Raw genomic sequence first — 22,242 nt, forward strand, 5'->3', positions numbered from 1 at the left:
AGCGTGAAAAGACTTGTCCTTTTAGTTTTAAATATCAACGATAATTATAGCCATTAAGATATCGATTACTTTCACAGTCATTGGGTTTCACGTGTCCTTATCGCGTGTCATTTTATCGATCCAATGGTATTTTGAAGTTTATCGACAAAGGGAAAATAGTTACCAACATAAATATCTTCACCACAAAACAATTATTCCCAGGCTTTCTTGGTGAGACCTAAACACAATTTAGGATCAACTTAAAAAAAACGTGGTATGTTGTAAATATCGACCGTTTGACCCCATTATGTTTACCTGCAGCTTTTGTATTTTTTTGCGATATTCTTGATAATTATTTGACTAGTTTGGCTGGTATCTACACACTTGGTACTGGGTGAGTATAGCAGTATACCGTATTTTGAGATGTTCCTTATGCCGTCCCGAAGGTCGCTCTCTACACTAAGCAACAGGTATGAACAAGAAACACGTGTTTTGCTTTAAGAAAAAGTCGCTGCTGTATTTGCACCAATCTGACTACGATTTGAGCCGCGAAGCAAACCCTTTTTCCAAATACGACCTGCAACGACTTGCACCCAGTCAAATGAGCTGAACACTGATAAAAATTTTGCCAGGATAGTATTACTCTGTAACGATTATGAATGACATATTCTGCAATGCTTGGAGTTTTTAGCTCTATTTCTTAGGGCAGCTTTTCCTTAATGATTATCTTAGACCACTTTGCGAGAGAGTCAGCGCTGTCTTTCCGTTCCACTCCTCTGCAAGGTTAGAGCAGTAGGAAAATATTTTCACTTAACTAATGCATGGCATAACATATAGATAGGAGACTAATGAGTAAATGTATCACGCACTCGTGTATACACACGCAGCCATCTTGTTAATTCAAGAAATCTGATTGGTCGGCAGACTGGATAGTAAGTGGGAGGATATCTTCTCCGCTGTAAAATATGATTTACACGTTTTCTGCAAATTTGGAATCACATCCCTCATAACGAAAGATACAAACTTATACATATTTACTCTCTCAGTGGATTTCGGTGGAGCATCGGTTTTTTCACAGGAAAAATGGCTCTTAAGCTTAAAGAGAACAGTTTATAGGACAAGGGGTTAGAGTAAGGTTTCTCCCAGTTGTAAGTTTGCCCTCAACTTCTTTTGCAGGTTCGTAATCGATCTGTTTTGAGATTTATTATCTTAAATTATTATCTATCAACGGCATGGAAAAATCATGCCTCGCGGTGCGGCGTTAGACTTAGATTTGCGTTTTGATTTTGACCGAAAAAGGAAAGCTGTTTTCTTTAAATTCAGGAAACGAGTAGAAAAATTTGGGTGCGAAATGGTAGAGGTTTGGGGGTGAGACTTGGTTTACTTCAAGGAGTGAACTTGCAAAGGAGGCTGGGGCGACACCTCCAGATAGCGGCCATTAGATGACGAAAACACATTAAGTTTATGGCTTCAGATCTCGACCGATGTATACAAATGATTAGAGTCATTTCATGCTGATTTGTGTAACGTTTGTTCATAAGACATCTCTTTCACACATTTATCGTCTGAATTAAAATTTTAATGTTGCAGATAAATCCTGTGCAGTAATACAAGACGGTAGCCTTTCATGATTTGACATTTCTTGGATAGGCTGTGACGACCTTCCTCTGTGAGTTCTCGATGGTCCTAAATTCTGCAGTGCTCTTCCCTAACCTTGGGTCTTGAATTTCACACACACAATCTGTTGTTCCTCCTCCTGCCGCACGTCCCTTCAATACACAAGTAGTAAACATGGTCAAATCAAATGCTGGGCTGGTTCCGACGAACATGCTGCTGGTGCTGCCCTGTGGTACTTTGTTCGCCCCTCTCCATCTAAATGTTAGTCCACGCAGAAAATATGGCTGTAAATAAGAACGTTAGAGAGAAACTCAGTATTTCCCTTTTTGTATTTGAAATTCAGCAATGGGCTGTCAAGGGCACACAAATGTTTATGGTGTCAATTAGGATTACAGCAGTGCACACCCAACAGAGGTATGCAGCCGAACGCCACTCCTCGGTGAAATAATAATGATTAACAGACTTTTAATTGCAGAACGCGAACAGTATCTCGGGCTGTGGGCTAAGATTACGTTACGGCATCTTGTTTAGCCAGCGCTGAGCTTAGGATTTATAGGGCTTGGCTGAAAGCCTGCTCAGCCCTGACTATTTCGAAGCACTTCTCTCTTAGGGCCTTGTCGTTTAGCACGCACACTTGTAAAAACTTCTTTTTTATCGAGAAGTATCAGAGTAACGTGACATGAACATTCAAGCAGAATAGTGTGGTTGACACTGCAAGCTTGTACCCCACACCACCTTCCTTTAAAGCCGGTAGAAATGAATGAATCAATCAATCAATATTGCAGTTACGAACACAGATAGGGTACCAATCGAAACTAAATATAAGATTTGCAGGACGCTATGGCTTTAGAACATTCTTGGTAGATATTTCCGCTCTGAATGAAATGACTAACCAGTTTATTGCCCACGAAAGGTTGCGGTGTTTGAAGAGGATATTGGTCATCTGAGTACGAATCGAAATTAAATTTAAGGTTTGCAGGAGGTTATGGCTTCACAGCTTTTTCAGTAGATATTTCCACTCTGAATGAAATAACTAACCAGTCTATTCCCCACGAAGGGCGGCAGATGTGCGGGTGGTCTGAAAAAGATATTTGTCGTCTGAGTTGGGTTTCTCTCTTGTTCAAGCAAGAACTGGTACCAGTTGTGAAATCCAGTGAAAGTGTTGGCGTTGGCGTTTAAATCGCCTGTTAAACAGAAAGGTGAACACAGAATTTAGTAAGGATGACTGCAGGAATATTTTTTTGCATTCCCGAAGAATGCCAGGTAGCTTAGTTCTCTCAGGGTCTGTTTGAAAAGATCCTATTACCAAGGCCTTTCATGGCGGATAATCTAGACATAAACCTTGAGAGACTTTCCGTTTGTTTATTTATTTTATTTTCCTTACTTACCAACAAATACATGTTTGAATCCATTGCTGTTTCGGAACCATAAATCGTTCAAAACACCTTTAAACTGTTGTAAGGTTGTCTAAAAGTGAAGTTCATAACGATAGAGGGGGTCAAAGAACAGCAATTTTACAGGGGATATGTGACACGAAAATAGATGGAATGTAATCTATGAAGTTAGAGGAGCGAACAGAGGACTAACCCTCAGCAAAAAAACTTATTTGATCAATTGCTCCTTACGCTTTTGAATGCAAGGGACGGTGACCATGCAAAATGATATCAAGTTATCTTCATCAACTTCTCATGAGCCCTCACGTTTAGTTACCTTAAATAGGGAACGGTCATTATTTAGCCCCCGGGTGGCGGTGGGGGAAATTTGGTTGTTTCACGATAAAATTTACCTGTCCCCCCCCCCCCGTCTATGACTCACTTTCCCCTTGGTGGCTAATCGGTAGTCAATTTTCTAAAGTCCCTCTTTATGGCGACAACTGACTCCCCATAGTTCCCTTGGATACCATGTGATCTCCACGCACCCCACCCCACCCCTTGTGGTCTTTTACCTCATTGGTTCATAAACGAATTCTCTGTTGTCCATTGGAAGGGCGTCAAGATCAAAAGTTCTAAAGTTCGACTCTTCTTGAAGGACTAACATGTTCAGGACACATGAATAACATATTTCTCTATTACAAGAAGTGGTCTACACATACCACGCCTGGGGGCAATAATCCCTTCTGCTTTAAATAATCGAATGCCGCCTGCATAGGTCCACCTGGTTGGGTTACCGCAGTTATGAAGGCATCTATATGTTGCTGAGTGGGAGCAGGCCGCACAGCTCGGTAATCGCCCATCAACACTGTTTAGAATTATAGAAAACATTTACAATTTTCCACCTGACTCAACGGCGTTTTTTCAAAACATCAAAATCTAGGGGATTTTTCATTTTTTTTAGATTGAGACTTCTTTTTCTCTGAAAGCGTACGTGATCTCGATTTTAAGCTATGAAGCAGGAAACGTAATAATTGCTGTAAATCTTTGTCATAATACTACACAAACCTGAGTTACCTTGATGAATTATAACAATCCCGGCGCAACTTTGCACTGCCAATCAATTTCCCGGTTATTTTAGCCTGTAGACAAGATTTCTCTGTAAAGTGTTTTTTTTTTAAGTCGTAATTTTATAAAATAAAAAAAAAAGGGAAAAACGTTTACAATTGATGCATTTTGGCCCACACAGTCCATCCTTGAGTTTTATTTCCGCTGTAGAAATAAATTACTTACAATAGGTTGGTTATTAAGCAGAGCGATATTGTAGACCAACAATGTCTTCAGTAGATGCATAGATTTTGCGATCATTCTTTTACTTCCTCACAGGAAGTAGATTACCACGACTGATTAAAGGCCCTGATGTGTACTGTATCGTGGATTTTTATGGAGAGCCATTTGTGCCAAAATATCAATCGCTAGTGATAAAACTCAATCGTTAGTGCCAAAGTATCAATCGCTAGTGATAAAACTTAATCGTTAGTGCTAGTGTCGATTTTTTATCGATTGTAACTTGAACCAGTCTCCGCTTGTTTAGCAGAGATAAACCGATCGAATCTTACTTACTTTCTTGAAATCTGATAAGGAACATCGAAATGACAATAAAGGCAAAGACAGACCGGCACGGACTACCCATGTGGCTTTTGTGGTCGCGTCGCATAATCGCCTTTAAATTATATCTGTGCCCTCCCTTTTTATAAGAGACAAATAGCGATTGATATTTTTGGCACAAATAGCTCCCCATAGATTTTCACCTGTCAGTGGTAAGTGGCTTTGAAACAAAAGATACCAAAGACACCTTAAATACCTTTGAATCGTTGAAATTCAGGAGATCCGACTTTTCCAGCTCCCGCTGAAAGCACCTTAAACAACGGATTTGCGTTGTTCACCGCATCAACTCTTAATTCGTGAGGAACCACCAAGTTATTTCCTGCGTTGTCCCACATATTTTGGCAGGCGGGATGAATATTTTCTGATCTGAAGTATAAAAGACAAATTCTTTGGATGAAGTGCCGAAAAAAATATTTTTAACCAACTTTCAGGAATAGAACGTCTAGAAATTGTTAAATCCGTTAAATTGAATATTGAACTCTAAGGCAACGCATATGATGAGTTCTTCTTGAGAGATGTTAGATTAAGTTACCCGTTGGCAAATGAGAAGGTGAGCAAGATACAGATGAAGACTTCGATGTCGGCTTTCATTTCCTTGGCACTCCAGATACACGCGAGAAAGAACTGTCCTTGCCTTCACTGACTCTTATGAAAATGAAATTCCTACTCTGCTGTTTGCAATGTTATAGTCTCGTCATTTTATTAATATTTAAATGATTTAGTGCCCTGTAAAATGGAAGGTCACTGTCAAATGACATAAAATAAACAGCCTTTAATAAGTTACCCTGCAATTCAAATACATGTAGCTTTCACCCCTGGTAAAATAACCAACCATAGATATCGATTGTCTATAGACATAGGACCCTTCATCAACTATGCATTTCTCCCACAGACCGCAATGACCCCTTTGTTCGTTTGTTTGTCTTGAAGTAACTGCCAAAGCAGCTATAATATCGAGATGGAATACGCAGCCTTTCGTTAGCCATGAACTAAAACGAGCACCACTGCATATTGATTAAATGGAAGGATATAACAACTTTTGCATGTTCAAAGTCACATTTTTCTCATATAAACACGTTTAAAGGAAAACAAAGTACGGATAATACGATCTACTTACCATCTAGGTATTTTATTTTAGTGTCATACTCTAGCTTGGGCAGGTATTCCTTATTTTTTTTGACAGCGTTACAGGGTAGTTGGTAGTCACCCACTAACTGTGATCGAAAAGTGAAGTTTCCATGTTAAAAAAATGTCACATTTCTATGACCCATACAACAGTGCTAGGACTGGTTACACGATGTAAATTCAAGTTCGTTGTTCATTACTTTTCGTTTATCTTACTCTTGTTAAGTCGAATGAAAACGAAAGACGGCGATCAGTGCGGCACAAATGTACATCCTTATGATTACTGAAGGGCTCAGCAGTCTCTGAATATTTTTGAACAGATTATTTATCCCCCTTCATAACCTTTCAACTTTATTCATTAATATTCAAGTAAGTAGCTTTTGGCAAATTTTGATCTGATTTTCAAGATTTCGCTAGTGGGCAAAATTACGAAATTGATTCAAACTCTTTGGTTTAAGTCACATAATCCATGTAAAAGTTGACCGTGAAGTCATGCTACAGGCTCGCTCTTTCTAGTGTGAAAATGTACACACTAGTGTCCGAATTATAGACAATAGTGTCTTAGTTTAAACATAGGAAGCCTATTTTACGACAATGATTTCCGAATTTAGAACCCTAGTCTCTAAAATCCAATACAGGTGTCTAATTCACATACTAGTGTTTCAAATCGGTCGCTAAGGTCTAAAATCGTACACTCTGTGAAAATTCGGGTATTAGTTTCTAACATCGGACTCAAGTGAAAACGGACACACTTCGTAACAAATGGAAAGGTGATTAAGAAACAGAAGTAGACTTCGATATCGGCTCTTATTTCCTTGGCACACGAGATATACGCGAGTGAGAACTGTCCTTGCCTTCACTGACTCTTATGAAAATAAAATTCCTACTCTGCTGTTTGAGATGTTAGTCTCGTCATTTTATTAATATTTAAATGGTTTGGTGCGCTGTAAAATGAAAAGTCACCGAGAAATGACATAAAATAATAAGCCTTTAATAAGTTACCCTACAATTCAAATACATGTAGCTTTTACCCTTAGTAAAATAACCAACCATAGATATCGATTGACTATAAACATAGGTCCTTTCATCAACTATGCATTTCTACCATAGACTGTAATGACCCCTTGTTCGTTCGTTTGTCTTGAAGTAACTGCTAAAGCAGCTATGATATCGAGAGGGAATAAGGAGCCTTTCGTTAACCATAAACTAAAACGAGCACTACTACATATTGATTAAATGGAAGGATATGACAACTTTGGTATATTCAGTCACATTTTCCCACATAGACACGCTTTTAACGGAAAACGAAGTACGGATAATACGATTTACTTATCATCTGGGGGTTTTATTTTAGTTTCACACTCTAGCACTCTAGCTTGTGCAGGTATTCTACATTTTTTTTTAACAGTGTCACAAGACAGTTGGTAGTCACCCACTGACTGTGACCGAAAAGCAAAGTTTCCATGTCAAAAAAATGTCACATTACAGGACTGGTTGCATGGTGTAAATTCAAGTTCCTCGTTAATTACTTTTCGTTTATCTTACTCCTTTTAATTCGAATGAAAACGAAAGAGGCGATCAGTGCGGCACAAATGTACATCCTTATGATTATTACAGGGCTCAGCAGTCTCTGAATATTTTTCAATAGATTGTTTATCCCCTTTCATAACCTTTCAACTTTATTCACTAATATTCGAGGAAGTAGCTTTTGGCTGAATTTTGATCAGATTTTATCATTTCCGTTTCTTAATCACCTTTCCATTTGTTACGAAGTGTGTCCGTTTTCACTTGAGTCCAATTTTAGAAATTAATACCCGAATTTTCACAGAGTGTACGATTTTAGACCTTAGCGACCGATTTGAAACACTAGTATGTGAATTAGACACCTGTATTGGATTTTAGAGACTAGGGTTCTAAATTCGGAAATTATTGTCGTAAAAATAGGCTTCCTATGTTTAAACTAAGACACTAGTGTCTAAAATCCGGACACTAGTGTATATACATTTACACATTAGAAAGAGCGGGCCTGTAGCGTGACTTCACGGTCAACTTTTACATGGATTATGTGACTTAAACCAAAGAGTTTGAATCAATTTCGTAATTTTGCCAACCAGCGAAATCTTTGAAATCTGATCAAAATTCAGATGATATGATTATTGCAGGGCTCAGCAGTCTCTGAATATTTTTTAAAAGATGTTTATCCTCCTTCGTAACCTTTCAATTTTGTTCCTCAATATATGAGTAAGTTGCTTTTGGCTGAAGTTTGGTCAGATTTTCACGATTTCGTTCGTTGGAAAAATTGCGAAATTGATTCAAACTCTTCGGTTTAGGTCCTATCCGTGTTAAAGTTGACTGTGAAGTCACGCGACAGGATCACTCTTTCTAGTGTCAGAATTTTAGACACTAGTGTATAAGTTAAAACATAGGTAGCCTTTTTTTGAGACAATAAATACCGAATTTGCACCCTAGTCTCTGAAATCAGACACTTGGGTCTGAAATCGAACACTCTGTGTAAATTCGAGTACTAGTTTCTAAAATCGGACTCAAGTGAAACGGACAATAGGGTATAAAATCAGACACTGGCGTCTTAAATCGGACTTTAGAGTCTAAAATCAGACACTAGCGTTTAAAATCAGACGCTATGACTAAAATCGGATCCAACTGTCTAAAATCGGACGTCTTTATTTAATTTCGGACTGTACTGCCCGATTTTTAACACTATTGTCAGATTTTTTACACCAGTTACTGATTTTTCACGCTCCCGGTGTCCCAGTTTTGAATCTAGAGTCTTTTTGTAACCAAAAGGGGGATATTAAATACTAGAGTTTGATGTTGAACAATATGTATCCCTTATAGTGGCAGAGTTTAGCCAACCACACAAAACTGAAAGACCCGACAATTTATTCAACTATTACACCAGACTTTTTATTTAAGAAAGGATGACACGTAACATTTTAGTTTTCATTGAATTTCACTTGGTGAAAATATCGTACTTGTTATGGTTCATTTTTTTCCGAATATCACATATCAATAAACAGAGAGATCGGCAATGACATGTTTTCATCGCAGCCAACTCAAAGGATTGTTGAATTTTTCTCTATAAAATAAAGGAACTCACAAAAGTTTTTTGAACTGAGCTATTCCATGATGTCATTCTCAAAAATTTGTTACACATTTCCCTGGCGCTAAATCTAAAATCTTACGTGTTAAATTTTGTATCTACAAATAAGAAAACATGACAATTTGTGATAACTATCTTAGCTAAAAGTATTGTAATATGAATACGAGATAAAAACTAAAATTAATGTTAAATGATTATGAATATGAGATAAATACTTTTGTTAAATCTTTTGAATTTCTTTGAGGTATTTCAAATACTAGCTCAAAGTGAATTTATTCATACACTACATAACATTAATTTACCTAAGACATTTTTAAAGCTACCTAACTATATAAGATTTTGTAGTTGACATTTATTCGGGTGATGTAAACCAATCTTTGAAAACAACCATCTCAAGCTTGATGTATAAAGGAAATTACACTTCACATACGTTCAGCTCAGGGCCAGTCACTGCCATTCACAAAGCATGATTTGCTTTGGTAATGCTCAATGAGAGAGCTCCACAAATCACAGACCTCTAGTAAGTTTTTGTTACCTGAGAAATACGAAAAAATGAGAGAAATGTAAAAAATCTTTGTGATCAGTGAAATACTTAGGTCCATGTGTGACAGACAACTGTCACTGGGTTACAACTCGTCAAGTTGAAATGATACACAATCGCAAAATTTGTGGTATTATATTTTTATTTTTTCGTGTCCAGATATTTTTATTTTTTCGTGTACAGATATTCATTTTTTTTACTAGAACCCAGTAAGGTCGGTTCAATCACGATGTTTAGATGCTTTTACACGACTCGCGAAAGGAACAAGAACAGGGAAAGGAGGATAAAAGAAAGGAAGTTCTAACAATCACACTACTACTCCAAGGTCTATGGTTCGAAAATTTCACAAAGACTACAATCAGCTGAACGTGTTCGTTAGTTTTAATCAGCAAAGCAAATCCGTTCCTTGCCACATCATATTGTCCACACATATTACGTAACCCAAGCTCCTTAAAAAGAAGATGTTTTTCTTATCCCACTCACCAATAATACACAGTCCTTGTTTCGCTCTAGTCAACGCAACATTCATCTGATGTTCGTCAGTGACAAAGCCCAAGTTCTCCCGTAGCCATCTCCCGGTGGGTTCGTAATCAATCTGGGAGTCTGGTAATGACCGGACAAGTGATATGATCACGAACTCATTTTCACTACCTGAAAATAGAGCAAAGTAGATCGCTAGAAAACTTTCACTTATAATCATTATCCTCTTCGTTGTTGTAGCTTTCATCGTCATCATCATTATTATTGCTATTATCACCATCACTATCATCAATAATCCACACTAGCGATATATTAGGAAAGCCTTTCTGATTGGTTGACCAGCTACTTAGTGGCTTGCGTGGATTCCACGATAAACGTCCTGACTGATGGTTTCCTAATTTTCATGCGCACTGTTTTTCCTGGGCTCTGTTTGATTGTTTTCAATGCGCCTTGCACTCTGTTAATTGTGTGCTCTATTTGATTGCTTTGTCACTCTTTACGGTGAACTGATGGCAGATTTCTCGTTGTAGTTAATTTAATTCCCTCAGCAGCCATTCATGCACTCTTCCCCATTACTTCTTACCCAGGTTTACCTTGGCTTTTAACAATTGAAGTTACGTTCACGTTGGTTAAACCCTCGTGTATGAGGTCTTGTCGAATAACATGGCACTGCGCGCGGTATGGGCTGAGAACAAGAACTTGATCTCCTCTGTCTCTCGACTCATCATTTTCTTTTCCTTTCACGGCAAGTTTAAGCAATTTTTTGACCACGGAGACCTAAAATGAAAACGTACACTCGTGTTCTCTACGTAAAATTCGACTCTTTTGCGATTTCCTTTTTAAAAATTTCTCATTCTTTTGGATTATTATTCAAAAGCTTTAGGTTACAATGGTAAAAGAACGGCTATATACAGTTAATTGGTTGGAGTGAAAGCGTGACAGAAGCAGCTGCATTCCATTTGAGGTATTCTGCGTCTCGAAAACGTCTGTGCTTACGTAAGAAACCATGAAATAATAGTTGGCTAATGTAATACAAATTTATAGAGATAAGAATAAACTGAAAAAGGAAAGAATATGGTTGAGAAGATAAATACGGATTATAACTATACGACTGTAACTTTACGACGCCAGGCCATGAAGATCATAGTCATCATCGTTATTAACATACCACTTTGTCTTTCTCCATCATGTTACTCTTTGATCGTTCATTGCCTTCTTCAGTTGTCACTACAAGCTCCTCCTCCTCGCCGACCACATGACAAAACACAAGGGGTGTGTAATTGTCACCTTTATGCGACGGCCAGAAATTTAAAAAACTCCTGCCGTATGTGGTCTGACTTAGTTTGTCTGTGACGCACTTTGACGTGACTAATTGTCCATCATAAAACTGCCTGGAAGGGAATTCACAAATATCTGGATGCTGAAAGACAAAAGTTGTTTGCAAGCAGCTTTATTAAAATTGTGTATTATGATGAGTTTAAGGCAAAATATTGATCGATGTTAAGGTTAGACCTCGATTGTGGTAAGGCTAATTTTCAACCAAAGAAGTGCATACCGGCTGGCCAAAAGTTAAGATGCATGATGATGACTCGCATCTAAGATCTCAAGAAGTTTTCAGCAAAGCTCTCCGTCTAAAAAACCCCCCACACCCCCCTCCCTATTGTGGGGTTTCTTTACGAGGATATACGGGTCTCTATGAAGCCCCTTCCAACAAAGTTTCGTCAAATATTAGTGACACTTACGCTTTCAACGTCTTACCATTCTGTACTGTTCCTTAAGCATGAGAGCCCGACTGGCATATCGCTCAAACATGGATGTACTCAGCCCAAGTGACTTCGCCAATCTGTTCTTTACAATTGGCTGAAGTTGCATATGGTCTCCGATTAGAACTACTTGTCTTGCCGATTCTGAACTCACAATTGGAATGAGAGTTTCTGGCTCCAGACACATTCCGCATTCGTCCACAATGCACTGAATGACGTTTTCGCAGACTTGCTCCATTCTTTTGCTTCCAGCCGCAGAACAGGTACAAAGGACAATGCGTCCAAATTTTTTAATTGCCCATTGCTCAGCTTTCTTTATCAGCTATGATTGAAGTAATCAAGAAGTATATTTATCGAGTACGCTCAACTTATTCCTCCCTTGCATGTTTCATAAGTGCAGAAATTTTTCTTGCTTATCAAAAACACTAATTTGTCGAATTCAGACGTCAGTTTCCGTACTGACTAGTCTAATTGCTTCAATTAACGTAATGTTCAACCCGAAAAAGATCTCTCTACTTGTCTGTATATAAAATCATAAAATGCAAGGAAACTTTTTCAAAACCAACGATAACTCAATAAAATCAATGACATCTCTTGCACTTGCTAGATCATAAAAACCCCGGAGTTATGGGAGTTAAATAAAATTGTACCCTTTGGTACCGTTATTGATTTTTTAAAATTGATTTCCTCAAACCTCGCGATATTCCGAGATTGTTGCTTCATCCACAACTTGCTTCTTTTTCTTCTTTTGGGCAAACATCTTTTCAAACTTTCTTAGGTCTTCGGCAAACGGCGATTTTTCCTTTTTCCTTCGTCTGATAACGTGATGCAATGCGATGCATCTCAATTTCTTGGGTACTCTCATTTCTTCTTTGCTGCCAATCGTTCGAGATGATTTCACTTCATTCGGTACTGGAAATCTTTTTTGCTCGATGACTTTACCGTATACCCGAAGGATCTTTGATTTAAGGCCTTTGATCTTTATCAGGTACTCTTCAAGAGAAAGCAGTATTTAAGTATATAAAGCGCTCAACAAAAAAAGCATGCATGTTTCAGTGAAAATTACTCATTAAAATTACATCCCTTAATTCACACATTCACACTGGACCTCTCGAAGAAGCTCAAATCCCATACGAATCGAAAACGACTCTGGTTCCCCTACTCTTTTTTTTACTTGGCATTAACACATCTTCAATCCTATGAACATAAAGGTATTCAGATAGAAGGAGTAGCCATTTCCATTATAGAATTCTCAAATCATTTATAACTTCCCTCCAGATTTAAGACTTAATTGATTTGGCGTATGCAGTACCCAAGTAGTGCGGTTTGAATTATTTCCATGCCTCTCCTCTTAAAGTGGAAAATATTTGCCAAAAAATTCTTAATGTCTAGCATCACATAACTTCACAATGGTGGTCTACAGGAGTCGGTAGATGACACTGTCACATAAGTGGGAAACTGTTCAATGTCTGTTACCTTCCGTCGTTCGATCTTCATCGGTCAAAAGATTATAAGACGGGGCTGCCCCATTTTTTGTGGGCGGTCAGGGAAGGGGGCATTGCTCCCTCCCTTACTTTGCCGTGCGTGCGCTACTTTCACATACTTTGTTCCTCTCACCTGCCACAACATCTACGGATCTGTTTGAGGGCCCACAGTAGAGGACAGTAGCATTCTCCTTTTCATATTTTTCATTTCCATCATTGAACCAATAGGCGATATGAACTCCCGTTATGGTCTTTCCAGTTCCTAGCGAATATTATAATTGTAGCACACCGCAGTTAAGTTAAAACCGTTTATTAACGTCCGTTACACTCTTACTCTTAACCGAAAAGAACACTCAGAATAAATTAAATACACACTTTATATATACATGCAAATCCGTAGGTCCCGAGCGTATTACATCACTTGCATTCATTTCCACAAGTGGGCATCACTATACACTACAACAATGTAGAAGGAAGGGAAAATAAGAAAATAAGAATGCTTTAGGACAAGAAACTACATAAAAGGCATAGGCTGTGTTATCATTCCTCGACATAGACCTCGATTTGTTGTCTTTCACGATGTAGATTTTATCCCAAGTTTTAGTCTCCAAATTTTTCTTCTTTTGGACATTTGATGGTTCCCCTGCTGTAATTAGTACTTTTAACAAACTATAGCTAAACTTTTGCCAAACATTGAATAGGTACCATGGGGCATATTTACCGGGAGGTCCTTGAATTAAAGTAAAGCGGCTTCGTAGAGCTCTTTTAACTGCCTGAAGTTGGTCCCTGTTTAGATCTGAAGCTTTTTCAGGTTGTTCTTTACTCATGCCAACGATAGATAGGTTTTCGCTTGGTGGTTGTTTTCTGGAAGTTTCTGCGTACAAACGATGTGAAAAAATGATCAGGTAATGATCTCTTAATAATTTACAGTTGTAAGTTAGAGACTTCTCTAGTTTAAATGGCTATTAACACACTTCGGCTGAGGTTTACATTGCAGTAAAATCTAATGTGTAATCATTCAATTATTCCCCTGAAATATGTTTCTGTATAAGGCTAATCCAATTAACGCAGGGAATCTGGATGTTTTTTACGCAAGGCGAAAGGCTCAGACAAATATTCTCGTCGAAGAATCTTAATAGGCACGCAGTAGGTATGTTTGCTTTGCCGCACGGACCTCCTATGGTCATGTTAGGATCGCACCCATGTCAGGGGCGAGAGGTAAGGGTAAAGCAAAGCGCAATCCACTGGTCCTCCAGGCTGGATGTTTTTCAAAGGTATGACGAGCTTTGCTCACCAAAAGAATTTATGCAAATGAGGCTGAGGCGGATCGGAGATCCGCCTGGCAATTATTAACTGTAAGAGAAGAACTGACTTCGCGCCCACAGAACGACCGAGGTGTTGCGGATGAATTTTCAGTAATTACTTTTTTGGCACTTTTCGGCGTCCAAATTGCATGGCGAGAGTAACCCAAAACCTTAAAGCAGACCCTTCTTGTCACAATACGAATGTTTTCCAGATAGGGACACGCGTTAATGCAGCTCCACTCGCGTGATTGCATTTTTCAAGGTTAAACCCTCGCGTGGATCTAACAACTCAAGTTTACTTTAAAGCGTACAATGTAAGCCAAAGTAATTTTATAATTTAACTCCATGATCGAAATTTTGTTTACAAAGGATAGTAACGGATCGACATCGACCTAGAGCGTCAGCTTCACTCGCGGGGAGTCAACCATTTTCTCTTGCCCCTTGCGCAACATAGAATGCAAATTTGCTGACCCACTCTATTGATACACACAACTCGACAGTCGTTAAGAGTTGAAAAAGATTAAGGTTTTTTACCAAAACCATGTATTTCCGATTTTTAAACGCTAACAAAAATGTAGTAATGGTATGTCCACTCCGGAAAATAATACCGCAAACAACAGCAAGCCCTAACCGCGATGAGAACAATCATGGATCACACAGCGCAACAGAACTCATTTTGTTTGTTTGTTTGGGTTTTTTCCGTTGTATCTCCAGAACATACTGCAGTCGAAATCTCTCTTGAAAACAAGGTCCTTACCGAGCGGCTCACCGGCTTCCATGTTGACTTAGGGTCAAAGGTCTGATCAGAGTGAAATATAAGTTGGCTAACACAATTTAATTTTGGTATTGTCGTGACAGAACAGATAATCGCTCTTTGCGTCACAAACCAATAAATCTGTAGATCACGAACAAAACATGCTGGGTACAATAACTGTTACTTGATAGTCATGCACGCACTACAACCAGGCTATCCTCAAATGCCATGACACACTACGGCTTAGCTAAGCCGTTCTTGTCGCTGAATCATTCTACAATTATGAAAATTGCCATTCACGCCATGAATGCGTAGTTATCTCCAAAGAGAAAATTGTGCAAAAGAGTCCTAAATTTACGTAGCTCTCCTAACGCGCAAGCCGCGCGGATCCTCGCGCCTGTTTACATTTTAATTGTTAACGTCAATTAATTTCACGCTCGAAGCCAAACACCTCGCTTTCACTTGCTAATTGAGCCCTCTCGCTTTACTTTGATAAGCCTATGGATCATTTTACGCATCCCTGGTGAGAATTCTTTTCTTGAGCAAAGCTCGTCATGTAACTCCCTTATTACTGAAACGACGACGTGCAACTTGGCAACTAAGCAAGGTGAACTTTCTTACACTCCCGACCGGAGGATTTGCATGAATGACAGTAATCAGGTTAAAGCTAAATGAAAGCAACCGTTATGATTGATGGAGAGAAAAACGGAGCCATCGTGGATCACTTATCGCAGTGACCGGGGAGAAGGAAACGAAGCAGGTGGCCAAGACCTGAAGAAGAATTCGAGTCATCGCGAGGAACCAGCGAATGTTTAGTTATTACGTTCAAATCCCCCACCCCCTAGTAAAGTAACTAATTGTGTAAGCTGTAGGTCCCTTTTGGATTTAGGACACTAAATTGGTAAATAAAACGTACCACCCAGCTGTTCTTTTTTTCCAAGGCAGAGGTCGTGAACTAGGTCTTCCTTTCCCTTTTTTTCAAGTTTTTTCAAAGCCTTCATCATTCGCCTGAAATAGAGCATAAGTGTTTTGATTAGTGACTAGTAGTTGTGATTTTCTAACCGTAAAGAAACCTAGGGTACCGTAGCATTCAAACTAAGAGATCTTCGACACTTTAACTCATTAGGAGAAAAATTCTACACTGGGAAACAAGGGCATCAGGGCACTTATCCAAAAACTTGTACTGGAGTAAAGTTTCCCTTAAGCTCGTGATAAATCTCATCCCAATAGTAAAAAAAAATTCGCTTTCGACAAGTTTTTCAATACATTCTCCTTCTCAAAAGCTGTCCAATTTTTGACAGGAGGACTAGTCAAGACAATAAATGTGATGTATTTTAATCTACCTTTCAAACATTCACCTGTGATTGATGGCCAGCTTTATTATTTCCAAGGTACAGATACACCCATCTCCATCTAGAAGCCCTGAGGGAATGTGTATGGACTGTTGTTTCAGGTGAAGCGTCACATGATTCTTCTTTTTCGTGATCGAACAGTGGCCAACCCAAACAAAGTTTTCCCCTTTTCCACCTTTAAACCTGGAACTTTCCAGTTCATCTTCTCCTTCACTTGCTGTATAGAAGCTTGAGTCATCATCACTATCAGAGAATTCTTCTTCTTCGACTTCTTTGTCAGTTTTCCAAAGGCTATTAGCTGCAATAGATTTTGAGGTGTCAGATCCCTCAGCTTGCAATGATACTGGGCACCAAACTTTTGCACAGGCGTAATCACCATCTGAAATGTTGATGCATCTTGTTGTACAAAACGACTTCTCAAGCAAAAACTCGCCGATAATTTCTTTGTCATCTTCTCTCCATTTCACCGTGAGATTTTGCAGAATGATAACATCGTCATTCGTTATTGCCTGAGTGGCGGCCTCCATTGCTAGTACGGGTTCCCAGGCTTTGATATACCTTCTAATATCCTTGTACTTTGGCTGTGATGAGTGATCTGAGGCAAGTTCTACAAAGCATCTATCTGGACGTTTTCTATGCTCGAGACAAATGTCCATTCCTGGGGCCAACTTGAAAAGCTGAATCTCTGGTGACACCAGATCTCTAACTTCGTTTACAGCCAGTTGTATGTTGACTGTGTCAGAAACCTTTAAAATCATGGACACCTTTTGAAAATGCATATCGTCATCATCATCGTCGTCGTCGTCATTATCTTTGTCATCGTCATTATCTTCGTCTTCGTCATTATCTTCGTCATCGTCATTATCTTCGTCATCGTCGTCGTCGTCATTATCTTCGTCATTGTCGTCGCCGTCATTATCTTCGTTATCGTCATTATCATCGTCGTCATCGTCATCGTCATCATTTTTTACCTCGTCAAAGTTTTCGTAATTAAAGTTTAGAGCTCTGTTCTGAGTTTCCATCTCTCTGATTGTTGCATCAACCTTTGCTAAGCACTTCTTTAACTTTCCTTTTTTGTTGTTTTTGACGGCGTGCGAGACGTCCCGCCAAAGTTGGCTCGGAATGCTGTAATTTAGAAGACTTGAACCATCTGAGCTTACGTCTAACGTAACCTTGGCTCTGTCTTTGCAAAAATGTTCCTCACGTTGCTCCTGAGTCTTACACTCCAGCGCTTGCTGGATAGTCTCAGATGAAGCATCATAAATTCTGAGTTTCCACTTGAGCTCAAGGCATTGCAATGACTCACCCATCTCTGGTTGTTTAATTGGTCCCAGGTGACTGATCTGAATTCTCCTCTGTCCTGAAGGCAGATAGCAATTAGCTCTAGATAGAAGCTGTAGCTGAAAAAAATCTCTCGAGACGACTTCTATGACAGCAGGCGTCTCGCAGCTCTCTTTCCTGAGACTCGCAGCAAATTGAACACGACTACATTCTTTCTCAAACTTACTTGCTCTCTCAGATAGAAACGAGCAACGGCGAAAAAGCAAAGAGATGCCTTCAGCCTCAGCGTTTTGGTCTGCTTTTCCTAGTAACAACCGATGAACCTCGATATCAAGGTAACGACGAATTGGGGAGGTGAATCGAGTGTATTCCTTTAGTTTTAAAGACCAGTGAACTCTGTTATTTGATGGAACCTCAGCTGCTTTTAAATCCTCTGCTCTTCGTTGAAGGCCTCTTAAAAATGAACGTGCGATTGCGAGTTGCGGATAGATGTGATCATTGCAAATTAGATGGATGAGTTTTCTGTCATCATGTTTTTGGCGTGCAGAACTAATTTCATTCCAAGTACACTTTGGTAGAATGAAGTTTTCCACACAAAGCGGATTTCGACTTGAGTATTCACTCAGAGAGGGTGACAGCTCGGCACAACCTCCAAACCGCTCTTTCCACTCATTCAGTTTGTGAGTCTTGGGGGGGAGTTGAATCCTCAAAGGTAATGACTCTCCACCTTTTTGATCGATAATGAGATATTTAGCTACAGACTCATTAGCCAGGATCATCATTTCCTCAACCAGCTCATGAGCCTCGAAGTCTTCAGCTCGGTTTGCATCGTCAAAACGATAGAAAGATCCGCCACGAAGACGCAGTTTTCTTCTCTTTTGGGCTAAGATGCTGAGCATGCGTATGCTTTCTTTGATCTTTGTTGTTACTTTCCCATCACTGTCAGGGTTGTTTGGAACTTTGTCTGGGCTCATAATGATTGCTTGTGCCTCGGTGTATGTCAAACGACATTGCGATTTTACAATTGTACGCGCAAAATTGAGCTCTCTCCTCTGCATGCGACCATCATGATCGAGGTCCTCCATCCCATGAACATTACCATCCTGGTTCAAATCTAGGTAAACTGACACAGCAAGTCGTTCTTCGTTTGGTAGCAGACTACAAAGATGGTGGCTTAGCTCTTTCGGGAGCATTAAAACATCTCCATGGCTACGACCAGGGAAGTAGGAGGTACCCCTCTTCTTTGCTTCAAGGTCGATGTTACTTCCTCTTCTCACAAAGTAGGACACATCAGCAATGTGTACTCCTACTCTGCACAAACCATTTTCAAGCTCTTCAATAGTCAAGGCATCATCAAGAGCTTCACTTCCGGGAGGGTCAATTGTGAATGCGTTTAACACCAGTTGGCGTTGCTGTTTTTCACGCTCAAGGACTGCCTGCCACTCATCTTGAAATCTTGCCGCCTCCCTGGAGATCTCCTCTTTAAATGATTTCTTTAACTGGTATTCGGCATCAAGTATATCGTAAGCACTTCGAAGATCACTTCCTTTTCTAATAGTCTTAGTGGCAATGCCGAGTGGGTATGGGAAATCTTTTCTCCACTGCAAATATTGAACCACAAAAAGAAATTTTCCACTGAGGGCGTCTTTTTTTGAAATCTCTTTTATCTGGACTGCTCTTTCTCCTTCTCCTGGCTGCCCTTTCTTGTAAATAGGAATTACTTCGCAAGAGCTTCCTTTTAAGTTTGCAATGGGTGTCATCGATTTATTGATGGGGAACATTAACCAAGGGTTTGTCCTGGAGATCGTGCACACAAATTGACGTTCACGAGGGTTCATCGGGCAATATAGTCTACCTTTTATTTTTCCCTTGATTCTCTCCAGCTGGAAAGGCGATTCGTCCGAGGACTCCTTCTTAAGTTCCACCACCACGATATCTCCATCAAATCTCTGACGAGTGCTTCTTCCCTCAATTAAGATATCCTCACTCTCGATATCATGAATCTCTCCATAGGATACTCTGGATTTCTCGAAGCTTATGCGTAGTCTGCATCGGCAGTACTTCTTGGGCTCCTTTTCCAGCAAACGTTCAAGACACTCAGCCTGGAGACTCTCATGATCGTTAAATTTGGCCGGACTGATAAGCCTTTTTGTTCGTTCACTATATTCAACCGTCGGATATCTCGAAACAATTTGCGTTTTGCCTTTTCTTTTTATGACTGTAAAGTATTCATGACGTATATCGGTTCTTGCGTTGTTAGATACAAAAGCCTGGTGAACACTTTCATCGTCAATATCTTCGGCAACTTTTTGGTTGGTTGAAGCGAAGAGCCTCATCTGTTCCCTTTCCAACTGTTGCATCTTTTCTTCTTTCAATTTTCGTTTCTTCTCATTTTCCACACATTTAACCTTTATGGCAAGAGTGATGTCATCCATGTACTTCGGGGGAACAGTTTCATCCGGCACAATTCCACATTCTACAACATCACCATTTTCATTATCGTCACTCCCTGTCAGTCTGTCGCACACATCTCCAGAGTCTGAAGTACTTTCAACTTCGCTGTCATCTTCTTCGTTTGGAGATGACGTTTTCAGTAGGTCATACTTAGAATCCTCGGCGCAATAGTCTAGAATCCTATCAGTACTAGTGGTGTGTACATTCTCATGCATCATTTCCTTGGGAGAAGAAGTTTCATTGTCAATTGTATGCTCTGATGCGTTTAGCTGTGGAGGTGAATGAGATGCATTGAATTTCACATCGTCTAAGGCTGCCATCTGGTGGTTTGGAGATTCATTATCAGGTTGGGGGATTGTGTGGCTGGCGAGTCGTGGGACAAATTCACTGGCGTTGACATTGAGTCCCGTTTGTGAAATACTTTCTTCAAGTTCACTGCGCTCTATTCCAAAGAGGTTTCCACTGACACTGCATCTCTTAATAAACTCTTCCCAAAGTCCCTGGCAATCTCCAATAGTCCTCAGTGAAAAAGGATCGCCAACCACCGCGATGAGAGATTGGGCACGGGTAAGTGCAGTGTTTAAAAGCTTAGGATCCGTGAGAAATGAAAGGTAAGGCCTGTCACTTTCATTATCCACCCACGCGTTGGACTCGTCACAAGAGTGATTGGTTCGCACTGTACTGACAAAGAGGGCACGGAACTGTTTTCCTGGAGGAACAATTCACGATATTTTTAAGGCTGAAGAATGATTGTCGACAATAGGAATTTAAAACGTTTGAAATTTTTATCTCTTTTAAATCACCTCTAAGAATTTGATGTTTTTCCAGGGCAGATTTTCTGTTTGACAATCTCCCCTTACCTGTCTGCCAGACAATTTAGAATTATTGCAAGAAAAAGCTTCGTACCAGTATTTTCCTGGAGTAAAATCTTAAGATAAAAAATAGTTTCAATTTCAAGACCTAAATCAATGGAATTTCTTCAAGTAATTTACGAACCTTGCACATTTTCAATGGTTTCTACGTCAACCTCACCAAGACCAATTTTTCTAAGGCCATCGCGAATCGTTTTTACCTACAGAAGAAAAATTATGTATTACTACATAACATTGGAGAAATAAATATTCATAGAACTTAACAAGTTACTGTTGATCGGGGAAAGCGAGAGGTGAATGTTTGTAAGAAATCAAAGATCTTGCGTGTTTGTGTGTCAAGGACTATTACCAACAAGAGAACTCCGAGTCTGATAGAGGAGGTTTGACAGTACAGTGTAGTTCCACGAATAGGTCTTGTTTTTTTTTTGTACCTGATAACGCTCTGATGAAACTACAGCTACTTGTTTAGGATCCGGTGTTGAACCCCATTGTTGAGGCCAGCTGTCCATGAGCTCTTTGACTCGCTTCACCACCTCGTTCACCTCAGCCAAATTGCGGTGGGACGAGTGGTTCTCCGCCATCTCCTCTTTTCCAAAAGCGGAATAAAACACCAATGGACCTAACCAAGGGTGAAGGGGCTGACTACTACCACAGGAAAGCTGGCCGTAAAACATGTCGGAGGAGAATTGAAGAATTTGCTCGTTTGAGCGGTAGTTCGTTGTCAAATAGATGACATTGGGATCTTGCTTTGCCTCCTTTTTTCGTCTGTCGTAGTCGTAGAAAAGCCTCTCTTGTAAGGACATCTGGAATCCCCATTTCTTTGCTTGAGGAGAGAGTACGTCAGGGCTCATCTAACGAGGAAGGTAATAGAGAACAGTTTTACGTCTCTAGATTTCAACTCAAATGGCTTACAACATTTCCTTTGATAAATGGGTACCCTCTCTCTACATAAATTGTGAAATACTATATCACAGTCGACATGTTTCTTCCCCCTTGGTACTCGGTGCTACACCATACCAGCTCTTTCATTACCTATTACATCCATAGAGAGTCCAGAAATGAGGACAGCTTCACGAA

General features: G+C 39.7%; 2 protein-coding genes across 10 annotated transcripts in view; both read right to left on the reverse strand.

Moving 5' to 3' along the window:
• Nucleotides 1-1,536: 1,536 nt before the first annotated feature.
• LOC113667756 (uridylate-specific endoribonuclease B) lies at nucleotides 1,537-5,306 on the reverse strand. The gene is made up of 6 exons (XM_089185012.1): nucleotides 5,167-5,306; nucleotides 4,831-5,000; nucleotides 3,689-3,834; nucleotides 2,985-3,063; nucleotides 2,635-2,780; nucleotides 1,537-1,880 (listed from the first exon to the last, which is right to left on the reverse strand). The coding sequence occupies exons 1-6, from the start codon at nucleotides 5,223-5,225 to the stop codon at nucleotides 1,605-1,607; spliced, it is 876 nt and encodes a 291-aa protein (XP_089041138.1). The 5' UTR covers nucleotides 5,226-5,306; the 3' UTR covers nucleotides 1,537-1,604.
• A 3,337-nt stretch (nucleotides 5,307-8,643) lies between these two features.
• LOC113667745 (3'-5' exoribonuclease HELZ2) overlaps nucleotides 8,644-22,242 on the reverse strand; it is a 30,142-nt gene continuing 16,543 nt past the window's right edge. For all 9 annotated transcript variants that reach the window (XM_089185020.1, XM_089185017.1, XM_089185015.1 and 6 more), the window contains 12 exons: nucleotides 21,597-22,016; nucleotides 21,290-21,365; nucleotides 16,565-21,002; nucleotides 16,123-16,214; nucleotides 13,870-14,022; nucleotides 13,282-13,410; nucleotides 12,359-12,657; nucleotides 11,660-11,986; nucleotides 11,070-11,321; nucleotides 10,495-10,678; nucleotides 9,905-10,072; nucleotides 8,644-9,415 (listed from right to left, as the gene is read on the reverse strand). In XM_089185020.1, the coding sequence (XP_089041146.1) occupies nucleotides 9,318-9,415; nucleotides 9,905-10,072; nucleotides 10,495-10,678; nucleotides 11,070-11,321; nucleotides 11,660-11,986; nucleotides 12,359-12,657; nucleotides 13,282-13,410; nucleotides 13,870-14,022; nucleotides 16,123-16,214; nucleotides 16,565-21,002; nucleotides 21,290-21,365; nucleotides 21,597-22,016 (6,636 nt within the window). In that variant the 3' untranslated portion in view covers nucleotides 8,644-9,317. The remainder of the gene's footprint in view (nucleotides 9,416-9,904; nucleotides 10,073-10,494; nucleotides 10,679-11,069; nucleotides 11,322-11,659; nucleotides 11,987-12,358; nucleotides 12,658-13,281; nucleotides 13,411-13,869; nucleotides 14,023-16,122; nucleotides 16,215-16,564; nucleotides 21,003-21,289; nucleotides 21,366-21,596; nucleotides 22,017-22,242) is intronic.

Source organism: Pocillopora damicornis, chromosome 10 (assembly GCF_964200805.1).
Source record: "Pocillopora damicornis chromosome 10, jaPocDami1.2, whole genome shotgun sequence".
Taxonomy (NCBI): domain Eukaryota; kingdom Metazoa; phylum Cnidaria; class Anthozoa; order Scleractinia; family Pocilloporidae; genus Pocillopora; species Pocillopora damicornis.